The sequence below is a fragment of the Amblyraja radiata genome, chromosome 14, assembly GCF_010909765.2.
Source record: "Amblyraja radiata isolate CabotCenter1 chromosome 14, sAmbRad1.1.pri, whole genome shotgun sequence".
Taxonomy (NCBI): Eukaryota; Metazoa; Chordata; class Chondrichthyes; order Rajiformes; family Rajidae; genus Amblyraja; species Amblyraja radiata.
Window position 1 is genome coordinate 27675215 of NC_045969.1, and position 19380 is coordinate 27694594.

General features: G+C 41.4%; 1 protein-coding gene across 4 annotated transcripts in view; it reads right to left on the reverse strand.

Moving 5' to 3' along the window:
* dgkh (diacylglycerol kinase eta) overlaps positions 1 to 19380 on the reverse strand; it is a 285492-nt gene that overhangs the window by 130233 nt on the left and 135879 nt on the right. For all 4 annotated transcript variants that reach the window (XM_033032903.1, XM_033032904.1, XM_033032905.1 and 1 more), the window contains one exon: positions 17672 to 17752. In XM_033032903.1, the coding sequence (XP_032888794.1) occupies positions 17672 to 17752 (81 nt within the window). The remainder of the gene's footprint in view (positions 1 to 17671; positions 17753 to 19380) is intronic.

Genomic DNA, 19380 nt, shown 5'->3' on the forward strand with positions numbered 1-19380 from the left:
CCCGCATCATCACCAAGTGCTTCGAGAGGCTTGTCCTGGCACACCTCAAAAGCTGCCTACCCCCCACACTGGATCCCTATCAGTTTGTCTACCGCAAGAACAGGAGTACAGAGGATGCCATTTCAACGGCACTTCACTCCGCCCTCTCCCACCTCGACAACAGAGACACTTACGTAAGAATGCTGTTCATCGATTACAGCTCAGCATTCAACACCATTATACCATCAAAACTGATCACCAAACTCGGTAACCTGGGCATCGACCCCTCCCTCTGCAACTGGATGCTGGACTTTCTAACCAACAGACCCCAGTCTGTTAGGTTAGACAAGCACACCTCTTCAACCCTCACCCTGAACACCTGCGTTCCACAGGGCTGTGTGCTGAGCCCCCTCCTCTACTCCCTCTTCACCTATGACTGCACACCTGTACATGGTACTAACACCATCGTCAAGTATGCAGATGATACAACGGTGATTGGCCTCATCAGCGACAACGATGAGTCGGCCTACAGGGAGGAGGTCCAGCACTTAGCAGCATGGTGCGCTGACAACAACCTGGCCCTTAACTCCAAGAAGACCAAGGAGCTCATTGTAGACTTCAGGAAATCCAGGGGCGGCACGCACACCCCCATCCACATTAACGGGACGGAGGTGGAACGTGTTTCTAGCTTCAGGTTCCTGGGAGTCAACATCTCCGATGACCTCTCTTGGACCCACAATACCTCAACTCTGATCAAGAAGCTCACCAGCGTCTCTTCTTCCTGAGGAGACTGAAGAAGGTCCATCTGTCTCCTCAGATCCTGGTGAACTTCTACCGCTGCACCATCGAGAGCATCCTTACCTACTGCATCACAGTATGGTATGGCAACTGCTCTGTCTCCGACCGGAAGGCATTGCAGAGGGTGGTGAAAATTGCCCAACGCATCACCGGTTCCTCGCTCCCCTCCATTGAGTCTGTCCAAAGCAAGCGTTGTCTGCGGAGGGCGCTCAGCATCGCCAAGGACTGCTCTCACCCCAACCATGGACTGTTTACCCTCCTACCATCCGGGAGGCGCTACAGGTCTCTCCGTTGCCGAACCAGCAGGTCCAGGAACAGCTTCTTCCCGGCGGCTGTCACTCTACTCAACAACGTACCTCGGTGACTGCCAATCACCCCCCTCCCCGGACACTTATTATTATTTATTCAAATCATTTGCTATGTCGCTCTTCCAGGGAGATGCTAAATGCATTTTGTTGTCTCTGTATCGTACACTGACAATGACAATTAAAATTGAATCTGAATCTGAATCTGAATCTTGTGGTTAGAGTTGTGCAAAGTAATTAAAGAGTCTGATGGTTGATAGGAAAATGCTGATCTAGAAACCTGCAGTAACTGTTCTCCACCTTCTTCCCGATGGTGGTGGTGAGATGATGTAGGTGTTTGGTTATGTTAGCTGCCTTTTTGAGTGTTCAGTAGAATGCTGAATCTCTGCCAGCTTCTGAGGAAGTAGAAGCATTAGTGAGCTTTCTTGGTAATTGCATCAATGTGCAGGTCCTGCTATGAACTTCCATTATTTTCTGTTTCTCTTTCTGATTTCAAGCATCAGGAGTTTGTTTTTTAATTTTCATTGTCTTTTCCCTCTGTAGTTTTGTATTTTTATTAATGTCTCTATTAGTTATATAATGCGAAACCAAGTTGTTTTCCAGAGGTTTCATTGCTTTTCCTGGATGCAGGTTCAATGACTGCAAGGCAGTGCCCCTGACTGAAGCTATGCAATTTCTGCATCTCTCAGCAAGAATGGCAATGAGCTGGATCTAACATAATTATCTCTGCATGTGGTAATGTGAAAATGTAAGAAATAGAGCAATATGTCGCCCACGCAGATGTTGAAATTTCAAATTAAAATGGAAAATGCTGAACCTATTCAGCGGGTCAGGCAGCGACTATGAGAGTCACTTATGATGCAAGATCACTGTTGTGAAATATTAACTCTACTTTTAGAATGTACCTATTTTATTTCAAAATGGGTGCAAGGGGATTATAAAGATGACCCTGTGAATTGCTGATAGCATGATGTAAAGCTCATCACATTTCAATCCAGTAAATTACTTTAACCAACTACAAGTGAGTGTACATTTTGTGAATAATTCTAAGAGCATTGATGGGGTTAGATTTCCCAAACAGGAAAGTGTGAATTAAAGTTCTGCTCTGGTACTAGAATATGTGGGATACAAAAGCAGTGAGTCAAGTTTTCTCACTGCACGTTTGGAAGCTCGGTTTGAGTAACTACTCTACTATCTTTGCCGCTTTATGTACAATGTTACACACAATCAAATAATGAAGACAGGTATTTCATCAGAGAAAGGAAGAAATAGATCCATACTATGATCAGTGCCAATAGTCGAACAACTAGAGTGTCCATTAGTAAATATCTTCTCCTAACCATTATTAGAAGTGTGTAACCAAAAGTCAGACCAAGGGACTCAACTTCCTTATGATCCATGGCAATATGTCGGAGCAGATTTTATTTCTCAGGTAGATGGAATGAATGGACTGCTTTTAACAATGCAGTCATTTCTCTTGTTAAAGTTCAATCAAATCTGGAAGAAAAGATTCAATAAAGATAAGCAAGTTAAATTAGATTGTGGAGACACAATAAACTGCATATGCTAAATCTTGAATAAAACACAAAGTGCTGGAGTAACTTAGCTGGTTAGGCGGCATTTGTGGAGGGAATGGATAGGTGACATTTCAGGTCGGGATTCTTCTTTAGACTGACGGTGGGGCGGGGGGGAAAAGAGGTATGTCGAGACAAAGGCTGGCAAGTGAAGAAGGGTCTTGACCCAAAACTCATTTATCAATGTCATCCAGAGATGCTGCCTGACTCGCTGAGTTCCTCCAGCACTTTGTATTTCATGCAAGATTCCAGTATCTGCAGCTCCTGTCACTGATCATGGTATGGATCTATCTCTTCCTTTCTCTGATGAAATACCTGCCTTCAATATTCGGTTGTTTGTACATAAAAGGCAAGAGATGAAATGAAGACAATAGTGTGTCAGATAAGGAGAGAGGTGGAGAGAAATTAAAATCCAGATGGAGGGATATAGGTGGAGGGGGACACAGTGGGGTGAGGGGGGCAGAAGGGGCAGGATAGTGAGATAAATGGTTGTGTAACAGGGTTGGGGGAGGGTTTGGGCACGACATTTAATCACTTTTGACAGATATTAAATGCAATTGACAAATAGACACATACATGCACTCAGCATGGTTCACATTTGTGAAGAGGCCACCTGCTGTCCTACATTTCAACCATAAATATGCCTTTGCAAGGCCCTCATACTTGAAGACACTGGTATGAGAATATTTTAAAAAGCAATAGATGAAGAAATGCCATTGTGATTGATGTTGCTTCTTCACACTTTTGGGGATTCATCTGGAGTTGCAAAAACCTTTTGCATAATTCATGCAAATATGAATAAATCATTTCTCTCAGATAGAAGAAGCACAAAGAAGCAGCACTAATATTTTGAACTCAGTCAGATTTCTGTGCCTGGTATAGAACTGAAAGAGCTTTGTAACTCACTAATCTAATGTGGTTGTGACAGAAATACTGTATCACACTCATACTTTTCAACCCATCTGCAGCTTTTCATGTGATTGCTGACATTATTCACTTTCCATGCTTCTTCAAATTCATCCAAATGAACTCTAAGCTGCGAATAGAAATCCATCCAATCTATCAGAACAGCACCTTGAAAGTCTCTCCTCCCATGTGTGCAAAGCTACTTCTGGATTCCCCCCAAGGATATATCCTTGGCCTCATTCCTTTCATGCCTACTTATCACCTAAAAACACTGTCAGCTTCTACAAGTATATTCTAGGCACTTAGTTCTATCTAACCATCAACTCTCTTCCAACAGGAAGAATCAGAATCTTCATCCAACATTCTATCCAACACATGGACAATAAATAACAAATATCAGTAAGACCATCATTTTCTCTGGTAAATGTCCTAATGTGTGCCAGACCTTGGTTTCATCTCAAATGCTGAGATGTGCTGTGAACTATTAAATCAGGCATTGTATAACACTGCTAGCTGAAACACTCATTCACCCTTCTGTTACCACCAGACTACATGGCACAATACATTCCACCTAACAAAAGAGGAAAATGTTCCATTGCACCATGGTGTCTGGGATTTCACCTCTGCACCACACTCACATATTGTACAACACTATCTAGGATCAAAAACAATACAATGGGTAGTTGCTAACGTAGTTCACAAGGCTGATTCAGTACTTTACGATATTGAATCATACAGAATAACAAAGGTTAGGTTCCATCTGCATTCCTGAACAGAGACTATATTTTAATTAAGATGGTTTTTCACGGCAACAGAGGGAAAGAAAACATTTTTTTTGTTCCCTTGATGACTGCCAATTATTTATCATTGCTAATATTGTATATGTTAGTGCTTGATTACAACATAGGCCTCCCTAGTCTACACATATCAAAGAACCACAAATCACCAGGGTAATACATTAAAAATGTCAAAATAAAACCAGTTCATTTGAAGAAAGATTTTGCAGTTTTATAGTGGAATGACAATTCCTTATAAATTCTTCATGGACAAAGATTACAATTTGATCGTGCAGTCAATTACTGTGAAGGAAAATTTGGCAGACAAATAAGATCCCAAATATTAGAATATTGGATAAATTATGTTAATAAACACCAAGTAAAATGTGAGATAGTCAAAAGTATGAAGCCTTTTTGATATTGATGTAATTATTTCCTTTGCAGCAGACTGGATCATTAATGAGAAGACACAGATTTAGGAACTGGCAAACAAACCAGAGAGATACAGCATATCATTATGTCACAATCCTCCGTAACGTGAAAACTCTACAAAAGTTGACAAAATGTATTGTTCCTATGACATTTTGTGTATATTTAGTTATATTTTCTCACATAAATTCTTGAGAGTAAACGTTTATTCCACATTTCAAAACATTTGGCTGTGACTTGTGAATTGTGTAAGTATGGATTTCCAAAACCTGGACTGTTGAAATGCAGGAGTACACGGTAGTCATTTTCACCTGGAATGCATTGTTGGAAAGGATTCTGGAAACAGATTAAGCAGCAGCTTTTGAGAGGAAATTGATCGTGAACACAAGAGATTTGCAGGGATAAGATAGCCCTGTGAGAGATGGCATAATTATCCACCTTCTGCATGGTATAGTTCCATACTCAACAGGAAAATCAAGTAACAATGTGAACGCTTCTCTGTGTTTGATTCTGTGATCAGATGTTGCGTTAACTAAGGCTCTGCAACATGGCAGAAGGAACTTCAAGAGTTCTCACCCCTGAGTACGAAAGAACACTGTTAGCTTTTAGAAATATCATCACACCCGGGAGCTGCATCTTCTCCTTTAAGCATACTCATAGACAACCAATCTAATACAGAAGAGAAAGAACACGAGCAAAATAATTTATTCATAGAAGAAACCATAAAGCATCTACAATCCTACGACACAAGAGAATGCAGCTGCTGGAATCTGCAAAAAACAGACTTAAGGAACTTAGTGGGTCAGGTTAGGCAGCATCTGTGGAGGGAAGAATGGTCCATTTTCCACTGCAGATGACCCAGTTGTGTTTTTTCCAGAAATCTGCTATTTACTCCTCAATCCTAATTGGCTTTGACATCCTTGCAGAATTCACAATCTGGTAGACGCGGTTTTATATGTGTGCAGATTGAGAAGGTTATTTGGATAGGTTCCAACAGTTAATTGCTGAAACATTTTCCATAGGCAATTATGAGAATTCTAGTACAGCTTTAATGTAATTTCCATCTCCTTAAACAAAACCTGATCCAAAGAGCTTAATGAAGATGTGAGCAAAGGCTCGATAAGTAGGTTGTTTGTAGAGAGCCTAGGTTAAATTTAAGGGGTCGAGGGAGGCAAAGATGCTTAAAGAATCTCAGAGCTGGGCTCAGACAGCTAGCCACCAAAAATAGGACAGAATGATGCCACATACTCAGTAGTGGGGAATACATACCTCTAACCATTAGAATGATCATAACATAGAGCAGCCCATCTCGATCAAGCTAACCATAAACCCCATGTATGCTCATCTCCTTTGCTGGCATTATGCCCACTTCCCCAATGTCCTTCCTAAGTACTTGTCACAATGTGTTTTAAACATTATAATGGAATCTGCCTCCACTACCTCCCCTGACAGTTCGTTCCAGACATTCATCATACTCTATGTGAAAAACATATCCCTCAGACCTCAAATGAGATAGGGAGGTGCATTTAGATGTTTAGTAGAGCTAGAGGAGGTAACAGAGTTAGAATCAGAATCAGAATCAGATTTTATTCGCCAAGTATGTTTTGCTGACTGTGATGGAAGGCGAAATAAAGATCAAGTCCTTCCTTGTTGTTCTTCCTCGGTCATGGGCCTCGAGCCCTCCGTTCACGGGACGGTCTTGACTCCCATAGCCGGCGGCGTTCAGGCCCTCCGCATTGAGGCGATCAAGCTCCCGCATCGGGGGTAATGTCAGCTCCCCCGTGCTGTGCGATCGAACCTCGCGTCGGGGCTGGTCGAGCCTTCCGCGACATTGGAGCTTCCGACTCGGCCTCTCCCGAGACTGCGAGCCCTTGATGGTAAGTCCGCAGGCCGCGGTGGGAGCGATCCCAGGCAAGGGATCCGCTCCGATGTTAAGTCCGCGCCCCGCGGTGGGGCTCACGACAGTCCGAGGCAGCTTCCAGCTCCATCGATGGAAGGTCGCAGAGCCCGGAGAATGTGACCGGGGAAAAAAAGTTTCCCCCGGTCTCCCCCCCCTCCTCCCACATAAAACAAACCGAGCAACATTAAAACGAAGTTTTAACAAACGCTAAAAATAACAAAAAGATGAAAAAACAAACGGACTGCCGCAGGGCTGCCATCTCCCCCTGTGACCCTGGAGGTCATTAGGAAGTATTAGAAGGACTTGAACACAAGGTGAGCTTTAAATTTGAAATAAAGGGGGACTGGGAGCTGTGAGAAATGGGAATGGGAATCAGAATATCACAGGTTTTGCATGAGCTATGGTTTTTGGATGGTATTCAATGAGATTCTTGATAAGTGAGCTCAAGTCTGGAAGTTCCACAATAAATAAGGGCAAGTAAATGGACTAAGGCAAAGTGGGAGCAATGATACCACTGAAGTGTAAAGTCATAGAAAGTATATGGGTCGGAATCTTAGTGCATGATTGAGTAAGATACAAAGGTTGTAGCTATTGTTTCAGACCAGAAAGTGTAAAGGGCATAGTTTCAATGATGAGTGAACAAGTGCCTGTGCAGGGAAACAAAGACAATAAAACTTAACTGAAGGAAATTCAACTGTTCCAGGAGCTGATGTCAGACAATCAGGTTTAAAACTCAGGCGCTGAGTGAAGTATTTTTAAAGTAAAGCTGAATGTCAATAACATCCATGTGGAACTTTGAACACTATCCTTGGATGAATCTGCAGAAGGGTTGTGTGAAAGAAGAGCGCACCAACAATAAATTCTTTGAAAACTCCAGAAGTACAATGAAGTTCAGGTCAGCTCTCCGGCATCAATGGATTTGCGAGATTAGAGATCAAAAATTAAATTTTGATGCCCAACGCATCACCGGTTCCTCGCTCCCCTCCATTGAGTCTGTCCAAAGCAAGCGTTGTCTGCGGAGGGCGCTCAGCATCGCCAAGGACTGCTCTCACCCCAACCATGGACTGTTTACCCTCCTACCATCCGGGAGGCGCTACAGGTCTCTCCGTTGCCGAACCAGCAGGTCCAGGAACAGCTTCTTCCCGGCGGCTGTCACTCTACTCAACAACGTACCTCGGTGACTGCCAATCACCCCCTCACCCCCCGGACACTTATTATCACTTATTATTATTTATTTAAATCATTTGCTATGTCGCTCTTCAAGGGAGATGCTAAATGCATTTCGTTGTCTCTGTACTGTACACTGACAATGACAATTAAAATTGAATCTGAATCTGAATCTGAATCTGAAATGTTAACTCTTGTTTCTCTCTCCAGAGATGGTGATAAACATCTCCAGTATTTTTTTTGCTTTCCCATCCTCTACCTTTTTCTGCTATTTAATCGGTCAAGAAGAATGTGATGGAATAATTAATAATGTTTACGATCACATAGGTTGCCACTTGTCTTCCATTGGGTGGCGCCAGCAATGGCTGCCTCGCCAGCAGTCTGTCATTTTCCTTCTCTGTTTTTATTATTTTAAGTATGTTTTAAATGTGTGATTCAATGTTTCTAGAGTTTATGTGTGGGGGGGGGGGTGGGGAAATAGGGGGCAACTATTTTTCAGTCACTTACCTCGACGGAGATGCAACTTTCGCAGTGTCTCATCTCCGCTCCCCCCCCCCACCCCCGCGGCCTAACAACTGGATTGGTGTGGCCTTTCCTGGAGACCGGCCTAAAAGGAACTTCAAGCCGCAGGCGCAGCATGGACTTTAACATCGCGGAGCGGCGATCCTTTGCCTAGGGTCGCCAGCAGAAGTGCTCCGACCACGGGGCCTGTGGACTTTTAACACCGTGAAGCCGCAGGTCTCTGGTAAGAAGCGGCCGACTTGGGAACTCCGGGTGTTCCAATCCCTCCTGACGTTGGAGTTTCGATCATTCCAACAAGAGGGCCTGAACATCGGACCGTTTGTAGCGGTGAAACGCGGAGGGTTCAAAGGCCCCGACCACGGGTGCACAAAGGAGGAAGATGACTGAACTTTATTACCTTCCATCACTGTGAGGAATGCTGATTCCACTGTGGTGGATGTTTATGTTAAATTTTATTTTATGTGTTTATTGTGTTCTTTTCACTTAGTATGGCTGTATGTTAACTCAATTTTCATTGTACCTTAATTGGTTAAGTGACAATAAATGCGAACTTGAACTTGAATTTGAACTTGTGAGTTAAAATTGGGCTGATCTGGTGATGTGACAGCATGGGCTCATGTTTAATATGAACTATTTCATAAAGAGATCAGACGGATTTGGGAGGTGAAAGCATACTCAGGGGCTTTTATATGAAAGGGACATTAGAGGTTGGGTGGCAGCTTGAATGATCAGAGGTTTGGAGAAGGGGAAATGGGGGAAACAGGCAAGAAAAATAATCCTGGGAGAACTTCAGTTCAAACTTTGTGTACGATACAAAAGTTGTAGCATTTGTTTCAAACCAGAGAGTTGCCTGTAAGGGGCATCAAGAGCTCTCCCAAAAAGAAGTAAAGAGGTAAAATTAATATATTTCAGCACATTTTTTTCAACCACTGATGGTGGCAAAAAATATTAACCTGAATTATAACGGGCACTCTACCATATCAAGGACAAGGATAACAAAAAAAGTAGTTTTTGCAGACTGAACCGAATATTGGTGTACATTCAATTGAAGTTCAACGTCGCTGTCCCATTAGAAAAGGCAGAAAGGATAAAGTGCGCACTAATAATGAAATGGCCCGATCTCACTCAAATTCACAGGATCAGAATGTCATGTCTGTTAAAGAAAAATACTTTCTACGTAGTTTCATGGGATTGCAAGTAGAATATGGAAAGAAGATTGGTTAATGATTAATTGTAAAATGGAGTTTAGGTGTGAATGTTTTTTTCAGTTAGCAGCTTGTAATTAGTGAACTGTAGTAAGGATCAGTGCTCAGACCTCAGCTATTTATAATGTACAGCATGTAATAATAACAAGTCAGCCAAGTATAATTAAATTGTGCTCTTGGTATTAAACTAATTACTAAAGTAGGTTGTGAGGAGGATGGAAAGATATAGACAGGCTAAATGCGACCAGGTTGTCAGATGGTATAATTTGTTATATAGCTGAAAGACTAATAAACGCAGAAGGGCTGCCTTTGTACATGAGATGTGCTGACATGCAAGTGCAGTAATTAGAACAGAAATTCATAAATTAGTGCAAGGGCGTTGGAGCTCAAAACTAAGTGAGGCTTGCTACAACTATATTAGGCTTTAAAGTATTGTATTCAAAACACAAGCTTCTTCTGCCATTCAGTCAGTCCATCCTTGGTTGATCTGTGACACGCCTTCATTTATGGCCTTTAAACAAAAGCCATCAATCTCATATTTAAAAGTTGCAATTGACCCTGAATCAATTTAGTTTTCAGAGGTCCAATCTCCGAAAAGACACTGTACATAGAAAAGTACCCTAACAATTCCTGAAACCCCTAATTGGAATTTTTAGACTAGACTTTCCAACCAGCAAAAATAGTTTGTCCATGTATCAAAGATAGACACAAAAAGCTGGAGTAACTCAGCGGGGCAGGCAGCATCTCTGGAGAGAAGGAATGTGTGATATTTCGGGTCGAGACGCTTCTTGTCCATATACGGTATCAGTTCCCCTGAAAATCTTGAAAATGTTGATCACATCAAGTCTTGACCTTCTAGTTTCCATGAAATATAATCTTGGTGTCATGTCTCCTCATAATTTAACTTTTGGGATCGCTCTATCATTTTGTCCATCTATTGTGAATATCCCCCAAGGCCGTGTGCTCTTTCTGGTGTGTGGTGACCAGAACTGCACAGTGTATTCCTGACACAGTCTAACTTGAGCTTTGTGTATCTGCAACAAGATCAAACCTCTATTGCCAGAGTGAGGCCACTACAAACTGAAGGAACAACATTCTGCTTGGGTACTTGCAATCCAACTGTATGAACATTGAATTCTCCAATTTTGGGTAACTACATAACTCTCTCATTACTCCTTCTTTCATTGGACTTCTGAATCTAATAATATATTGACTGGCCATATTTCCCGCAAGCCCAGGCAGGTTAATCTAGCGAGGACGTCATTCAGAGCTGATTTAAATACCTGCACCGAGGAAACACCAGTTTCTAACAGGAGTGACTTTTGAAAAGTCAAACAAAATCTGGTTAGGTGCATTTTTTTTATTTTTGGAGCTGTGTGTTTATATGCATAGAGAGCTAGATGAGTGTGCTGATGATGGTGTAATATAAATCTTGCTTCTGAAGGCAAGATTGTTAATATCAACAGCAAAGTGCAACTTAAGCACCAGAGCCAAATGCTTCCATCCATATAATAAATATTGTGGCAGGTCGAGTTGCAAATCTGAGTTATATCTCAATATCAGAGTAGTGCACATCAAAACAAGGAGCTGCAGATTGAGCATTTATCAAACAAGCCAATATTTTTCACCCTTTAATCAGCAACAAGCATTTATAAGGCTCCTACTTAGGTAATTTTTCAGCGGACTGCCGGCGACTGTCAAGCTGTCAGCAGTCGCCTGCAAAACCCGCGACTGGAGCGGCAACTGGCAGAGAGAGAGAGAGAGAGAGAGAGACACACACACACACACACACACACACACACACACACACACACACACACACACACACACACACACACACACACACACACACACACACACACACACACACACACACACACACACACACACACACACACACACACACACACACCGCTTCCTTCACCAGCCCGTTATGCAGGCGGGGGACAAGGCAAGCGGGGGGAGCGCTTTCTAATAAATTCACATGGTGCAAAGCCAAAGTGAAACAGACACACACCGCGATGAACAGGAAGGTCGGCGCTATAAAAAGACGGCTAAAGCACAGTGTACGGTAAGTCCTTTAAAAGAGGGTGGGAGAGGGGGGCAGGGGGGGGGGGGAGGAACGGAGACAACTTTTAAGAAGCTAGAGATACATTACCAGTTGTTTATCCTTGGTTCTGAAAACTACTGCGTAACTTTCTTTTCTCCCAATGAGCCAATGAAATTCACCGGTCAGCACCAGCTACAACCTCCGAGAACCTTCGATCTCCTGGCAACCCATTAGGACCTCCTGGCGACCCACCTAGGGCTCGAGATTTCCCACTACTCTCCATGGCGGCTTCATTCTAGTCGCCACCAATTTTACAACATCCAGGAACTGATGGCCTGATATTCAGAAGAGGGTGCTCAAAGAGTGTAAGGTGTGGAGCACATTACGGAGATTGTAACTATTGAGGGGATTTTGACATACAAAGAAATAAGCTATTGTCAGCCTGGCACCAACATAGATAAGTAAACACAGCTGAATTAATTGAACTGGTGAATGGTAGAATGCATACAGCAGAGCACTAAATTAAAATGCAGGGCTGCCAACTCTCACGCATTGAGCATGAGAATCACGCATTTGATGAAATTCTCACGCTCTCACGCTGATGACAGAAGTTCTCACACTCAAATTTAAAATATATATATATATATGTATAAATATAAATTTATTTATATGTATATAAATAAATAAACTCACACTCCTCCACACTCACCAATGAGAATAGTTTTCTGTCGGTGGGATTCCCATAAAGAATGAACAATTTAAGCTACAAAATACACTATTTAAAATGGCAATGTAGACAAAAATGTTGGAGAAACTCAGCGGGTGAAGCAGCATCTATGTCTGAGTTTGACCCTTCTTCAGGCACATTTCTGAACCATTTCAAGCTGAAAACTGCAAAAGCTCCCTACCTTGTATCCAGATACAACAGAGAACATGAAGTAACTTTGACTCAAAGGAAATGCAAGCCCAGCATCTAGTCATCAATTACAGCTTATAGTTGAGGTAAAAAAAAAATTATTCAACTGTTCAAAAATAGTGCAAACAGCAGGAAGAATGATTTTCTCACAAATTTCAATGCATTCTCCCAGATCAACTCTACAAATATCTCTCCTCAAATAAACTACTTTCCTGTAATTTTTCCATGCAGGTTGGGAATTGTTTCTGATTAAAAGTCATTAAGATCCATCGTGTCGTAGAACAGCACCATCTGCACTAGTCCTTGTGACCTTTCCTACAACTTAAAGATATACCCCTGCCAAGTTTACAGAACTCCTGATAGGTATGTGAAAAACAAACCACTGGAGGAACTCAGCGAGTCGGTCAGGGGAGAGGAATGGACATGGAACATTTTTGTTCAGGACTTTAGGAATTCCTCCAGGAGGTGGTTTTTTGCTCAAGATTCCAGGATTTGCAGTCTCTCGTGTCTCTGGAAAGGTGTGGGTTAGCTACTGGCTTTATTTCTCTCTTTCTCTCACATGGGTACATTAGTACTCCTGTGCTTAACAGTGGGATTTTATGGTGAAAATTCTCTTTTGTCATTACAATAATTCAACGCAATTTCAAAATAAGTCAATGAAATTACTAACTTTCAACATTGGGCAGCATGGTGGAGTAGCAGTAGAGCTACCGCCTTACAATGCCAGGGACCCGGGTTCGATCCTAACTATGTGTGCTTGTCTGTTCGGAGTTTGTATGTTCTTCCTGTGACCTGCGTGGATTTTCTCCGAGATCTTCAATTTCCTTCCACACTCCAAAGATGTACAGGTCTGTAGGTTTGGTATAAAATCATAATAGGAATAGATCGGGTAGATGCACAGAGTCTCTTGCCCAGAGTAGGTGAATCAAGGACCAGAGGACATGGGTTTAAGGTGAAGGGGAAAAGATTTAATAGGAATCTGAGGTGTAACTTTTTCACACAAAGGGTGGTGGGTGTAGGGAACAAGCTGCCAGAGGAGGTAGTTGAAGCAGGGACTATCCCAACGTTGAAGAAACACTTAGACAGGTACATGGATAGGACAATTTTGGAGGGATATGGGCCAAATGCAAATAGGTGGGACTAGTGTAGCTGGGACATGTTGGCCTGTGTGAGCAAGTTGAGCCGAAGGGCCTATTTCCACACTGTATCACTCTATGACTCTTTAACTCTATGTAAATTGTCCCAGAGTGTGTGTGGACCTAGTGGGCCGAAGGGCCTGTTTTCGCGCAGTATCTCTAAACTAAACTAAACTAATAAACCAAACTAATTAAGATCATATTCGTAAAATCATTTTTGCACAGGAAAGTAATGGATTCCTCTGTAGCTTACTGGCCTCTGTTTGAATCAAGAATAACCCTACTACCATTCCAACTGGACTTGTCCATTGTCCAGGATGAAATAACAACTCCTCCAAGGATTGCGCAGCCACCAATCTTGTTCCTTGCAAGCCCAGCAGCAAAGAATCGTTACAGTAAGAGTGTGACATTGGGTCACTATTTCATCATTGTCAAACAAAAAAATATTAACTTTGTACAAAATTACTTTAGAAATGTGCTTCAAGAAAGAGAACAAAGATGATTGCTTTATCCAATTTTTTAGGAATTTATTTCAGTTTCCACATTCAGCTGCTGGAAAGTTGAATAAATACAGAAAACGTTGTAAAACACTCAACAGGCTACGAGCCCACATGAAAAAAGAAACATTTCTTTCTCTGAAGCGATTTTTCTTGATGCGCTGAGTCTTATCCAGCATTTTCTGTCCCAGTTACACAAAGAAAAGTTATTTTTAAACATTTACTGCTACTTCATTAACTATCTTGTTCTGGCGATCTCCCCCTGCAACCCATTCAAACAATCTTTGGCTGTGCACTTCCCTGAGTTCTGTATTGGCCTATCAATATTAATTGTTGGTCTATCAATTTAAATTATGGGCTCTGATGATACAAGAGAGTCAAAATAACTGATTTGTAGATGTATTAAACATTAAATAGATAAATGAATAGATGCAATGACATGTGAAAGATATATAGTGATTATAGCATTTGGTTATTTCTTTTCAGGAGGTGAAGAATAACAGAACCACATCTGGCCCATTAAACTGCTATGTGATGTGAACAAGATGCAAAAGTTATTGTGTATTAACCTTTATGTGGCACTTTATTGGACCATCAGGCTGTCTCATTCCAACTGCTTCAAAAGTCTGTTCATTTTGAAGACACCAGAAAGGGGAAAATATATTTTCCAATTTAACAACCAGGAAAAAAATATGTTTAAATATGCTTCTCCAATCAGAGGATTACCATACAACGTGTGAACAAACAACTTCTACATTTGCACTGGGGGTTCTTTGGACACAAGGCCACACTTGAAGGAATAAAATAGTGGCGAGTTCACAATGTATACAATCATTTATATGCAAATCAACTATTTTATCCAGGGGATTAAAATATGTAAACGTGAAACCACTTTACCACTCCTTAATGTCATTAATACAGCAGTATGTGTCACTCGAACATTTTTTTAAAAAACAGTACTGTAAAGATCGCAATATTTTATTGATAGATTACCCAGGACAGGTTTGTCGAGTTTTCCCCTGTAAAGAGATACTGTAACAGTTTCAGTGTATCCCATCAATTTTACAAGGTGTGGTATCTGCCAGCACTCAGCCTTGCAGCTGCGACCTTGATCGGCGCCCTTGAAGGAATATGCACACTTTACTATTGGCACTCTTTCAGCTACTGGAGAGTGCTGCTTCAAGAATCTGTGCGATAATGAAGGATCGAAGGAAGAAACATATCCCCAGGCATTTTGTAAAGTATGATGGGGAATAATAACTTGAGGAGCCATGTTCTCTGGTAAAGGGGAAACAAAGACTTCCAGACTCTTGGTAGGAGGTTGCCAGGGAGGTGTTTGTAAGAAGTGAGCACCGTTTACTACTACAGTACTGGGTTTTTTTTGGGATGTCAGCAATACTAGAAAATTCCTGGTCGCCATGTTCTTCAGGATGCTGCCTAACCCGCTGAGTTACTGCAGCACTTTGTGTCATTCTTTGCTATAAACAAGCATCTGCAGTTCCTTGCTATTACATTTTAAGTGGAGTTCCTCTTAAAACAGTTCAACCAACCTTCTATTATTTCTCAGATCCAACACTGAGAATGTCATTATTCCAGCACTGATAGACTCCTGTCAATCATTGTTAAATCAAAGCAGCTTTTAACTACCAATCTTTATTAATTTGATGCTGTGAGTCCAAACAAACCACAGGAGGGCTTTGAATAAGGTGAATGACTAAATTATCTGATGTTTTAATAGATATTTTAGTTTTGGTAACAATAATACCCTGAAAATTGCCTGATTACTTCAAATTGTTCCAATAAAGTGCCCTCCATAATGTTTGGGACAAAGACCTATCATTTATTTATATGCCTGCGTACTCCACAATTTGAGATTTGTAATAGAAAAAAAATCACATGTGCACATTGTCAGATTTTAATAAAGGCCATTTTTATACATTTTGGTTTCACCATGTTTACTGTTACAGCAGGGTTTATACATAGTCCCCCCATTTCAGGGCACCATAATGATTGGGACACAGCAACGTCATGTAAATGAAAGTAGTCATGTTTAGTATTTTCTTTCATACCCTTGGCATGCAATGATTGCTTGAAGTCTGCGATTCAAGTGCATCACCAGTTGCTGGGTGCCTTCTCTGGTGATGCTCTGCCAGACCTGTATTGCAGCCATCTTTAGCTTATGCTTGTTTTGGGGGCTAGTCCCTTTCAGTTTTCTCTTCAGCACATAAAAGGTTCAGATCGGGTGATTGACGGTCACTAAAGAATTTACAATATTTTAGCTTTGAAAAACTCATTTGCTGCTTTAGCAGTATGTTTGGGATCATTGTCTTGCTGTAGAATGAAGCACCGGCATTTTTGAGGCATTTGTTTGAACTTGTGCAGTGTCTATACACTTCAGAATTAATTATGCTACTACCATCAACAGTTGTATCATCAATGACGATAAGTGAGCCAGTACCTTCAGCAGCCATATATGCGCAGGCCATAACACCCCCACCACCGTGTTTCACAGATCAGGTTGTATTCTTTGGATCTTGGGCAGTTCCTTCTCTCCTCCATACTTTGCTCTTGCCCTCACTCTGGTATAAGTTAATCTTCGTCTCATCTGTCAACAAGACCTTTTTCCAGAACTCTTTTGAGTACTTCTTGGCAAACTGTAACCTGGCTATCCTATTTTTGTGGCTAACCAGTGGTTTGCATCTTGCAGTGTAGCCTCTGTGTTTCTGTCCATTAAGTCTTCTGAGGACAGTGGTCATTGACCAATCCACACCTGACTCCTGAAGAGTGTTTTTCATCTTTCAGACAGATGTTTGGGGATTTTTCTTTATTACAGAGATAATTGTTCTGTCATCAGCTGTTGAGGTCTTCTTTGGCCTGCCAGTCCCTTTGCAATTAGTAAGCTCACCAGTGCTCTCTTTCTTCTTAATGATGTTCCAAACAGTTGATTTTGGTAAGACTGTTGTCTCTAACAGTTTTTTCTTGTTTCTCAGATAGAAATGTCTAATTTCAGCAGCTACAATACAACACTACCTCAATTCTGCACTGCAATATCAATTAGATTTGGTGCTGAAGTGAGGCCTGACTCTACCATAACTTACTTAGAATTTAGAATGCTGTCAACTTTATCATATTGACAAATAAATGAGGGGTGGGAAGGCAACCTAATCAACTGTCTAGTAAAGGCATACTGAAAGGCAGAGTCAAGTGCACTGATGTGCATGTAGTCACATTATGGCCAGAGAGAAAATATGTCTTTTGCTGAAGAATATCAGTGAGTTGGACTGCTTTTTTACAACAATCCAATAGTACCAATGTTGATCCAACCAATTTTATTCCGATTTCATTTATTTATTTGAAATAAAAATTCCCATCTGCTGGAGTGCGATTCCAAATCACATCTCAAATACATTAGTCTGCTAACTTAAAGGTTACGTCAACATTTCCCCACAGTCACCACTGAGACAAATTCCACCATCACATGCAAAGAGTAAAGATAAAAGTTAAATCATACCGTGAAGCTGTTGTTAACGTTTTTTGTGCTTGATTCAGCGACACTTGCATCCGACAGATCCACTTCATCAAATATAAGGGACTGGGAAGAGAAAGGGAAAAAATACAACAATGTAAATAAAAGTGACAGTTCACTCTGCATAAATCTTTTTTCCTTTGGTCAATAATCTTCTACAGAAGAAGCTGAGCACCAATATGAGAATATTTGCTCAGAAATCAGCAGTCAATATGCAGAGTTTCTGTTTTACCCAGTTTGGAGTGTACACTCACATCCTGCTTAACCAAGTTGAGAGGCTTTAGGTAGAAGTTAGTTGGGACAAGTTCAAAACCCTAAGTAGGGATGTCAATTCAGTTTAGTTTAGTTTAGAGATACAGAGAGGCCCACCGAGTCCACACCAACCAGCGAACCCCGCACATTAATAATAATAATAATACATTTTATTTATGGGCGCCTTTCAAGAGTCTCAAGGACACCTTACAAAAATTGAGCATGTAGAGGAAAAACATGTAAGGGGAATGAAATAAATAGTAGAGACATGACTAGCACACAAAGTAAAGACAGAATTCAATACAAAACACAGTATGAGGCAATTAATGCACAGATGAAAAGGGACGGGGACGTGGGGCTAAGGATAGGCAGAGGTGAAGAGATGGGTCTTGAGGTGGGACTGGAAGATGGTGAGGGACACGGAATTGCGGATCAGTTGGGGGAGGGAGTTTAACGCTATCTACACACACAAGGGACAATTATACCAAGCTAATTAACCTACAAACCTATATGTCTTATGAGGGTACACAAAAAAGCTGGAGAAACTCAGCGGGTGCAGCAGCATCTATGGAACGAAGGAAATAGGCAACGTTTCGGGCCAAAACCCTTCTTCAGACTGAACATGGTCTTATTGAACAATTTATTTTCTTCGGTATTCACCAAGGAGAAGGATATTGAATTATGTGAGGTAAGGGAAACAAGTAGAGTAGCTATGGAAACTATGAGATTCAAAGAAGAGGAAGTACTGACACTTTTGAGAAATATAAAAGTGGATAAGTCTCCAGGTCCGGACAGGATATTCCTTAGGACATTGAGGGAAGTTAGTGTAGAAATAGCAGGGGCTATGACAGAAATATTTCAAATGTCATTAGAAACGGGAATAGTGCCGGAGGATTGGCGTACTGCGCATGTTGTTCCATGTTGTTTAAAAAGGGTTCTAAGAGTAAACCTAGCAATTATAGACCTGTTAGTTTGACGTCAGTGGTGGGCAAATTAATGGAAAGGATACTTAGAGATAATATATATAAGCATCTGGATAAACAGGGTCTGATGAGGAACAGTCAACATGGATTTGTGCCTGGAAGGTCATGTTTGACTAATCTTCTTGAATTTTTTGAAGAGGTTACTCGGGAAATTGATGAGGGTAAAGCAGTGGATGTTGCATATATGGACTTCAGTAAGGCCTTTGACAAAGTTCTCCATGGAAGGTTGGTTAAGAAGGTTCAATTGTTGGGTATTAATGGTGGAGTAGCAAGATGGATTCAACAGTGGCTGAATGGGAGATGCCAGAGAGTAATGGTGGATGGCTGTTTGTCAGGTTGAAGGCCAGTGACTAGTGGGGTGCCACAGGGATCTGTGTTGGGTCCACTGTTGTTTGTCATGTACATCAATGATCTGGATGATGGTGTGGTAAATTGGATTAGTAAGTATGCAGATGATAC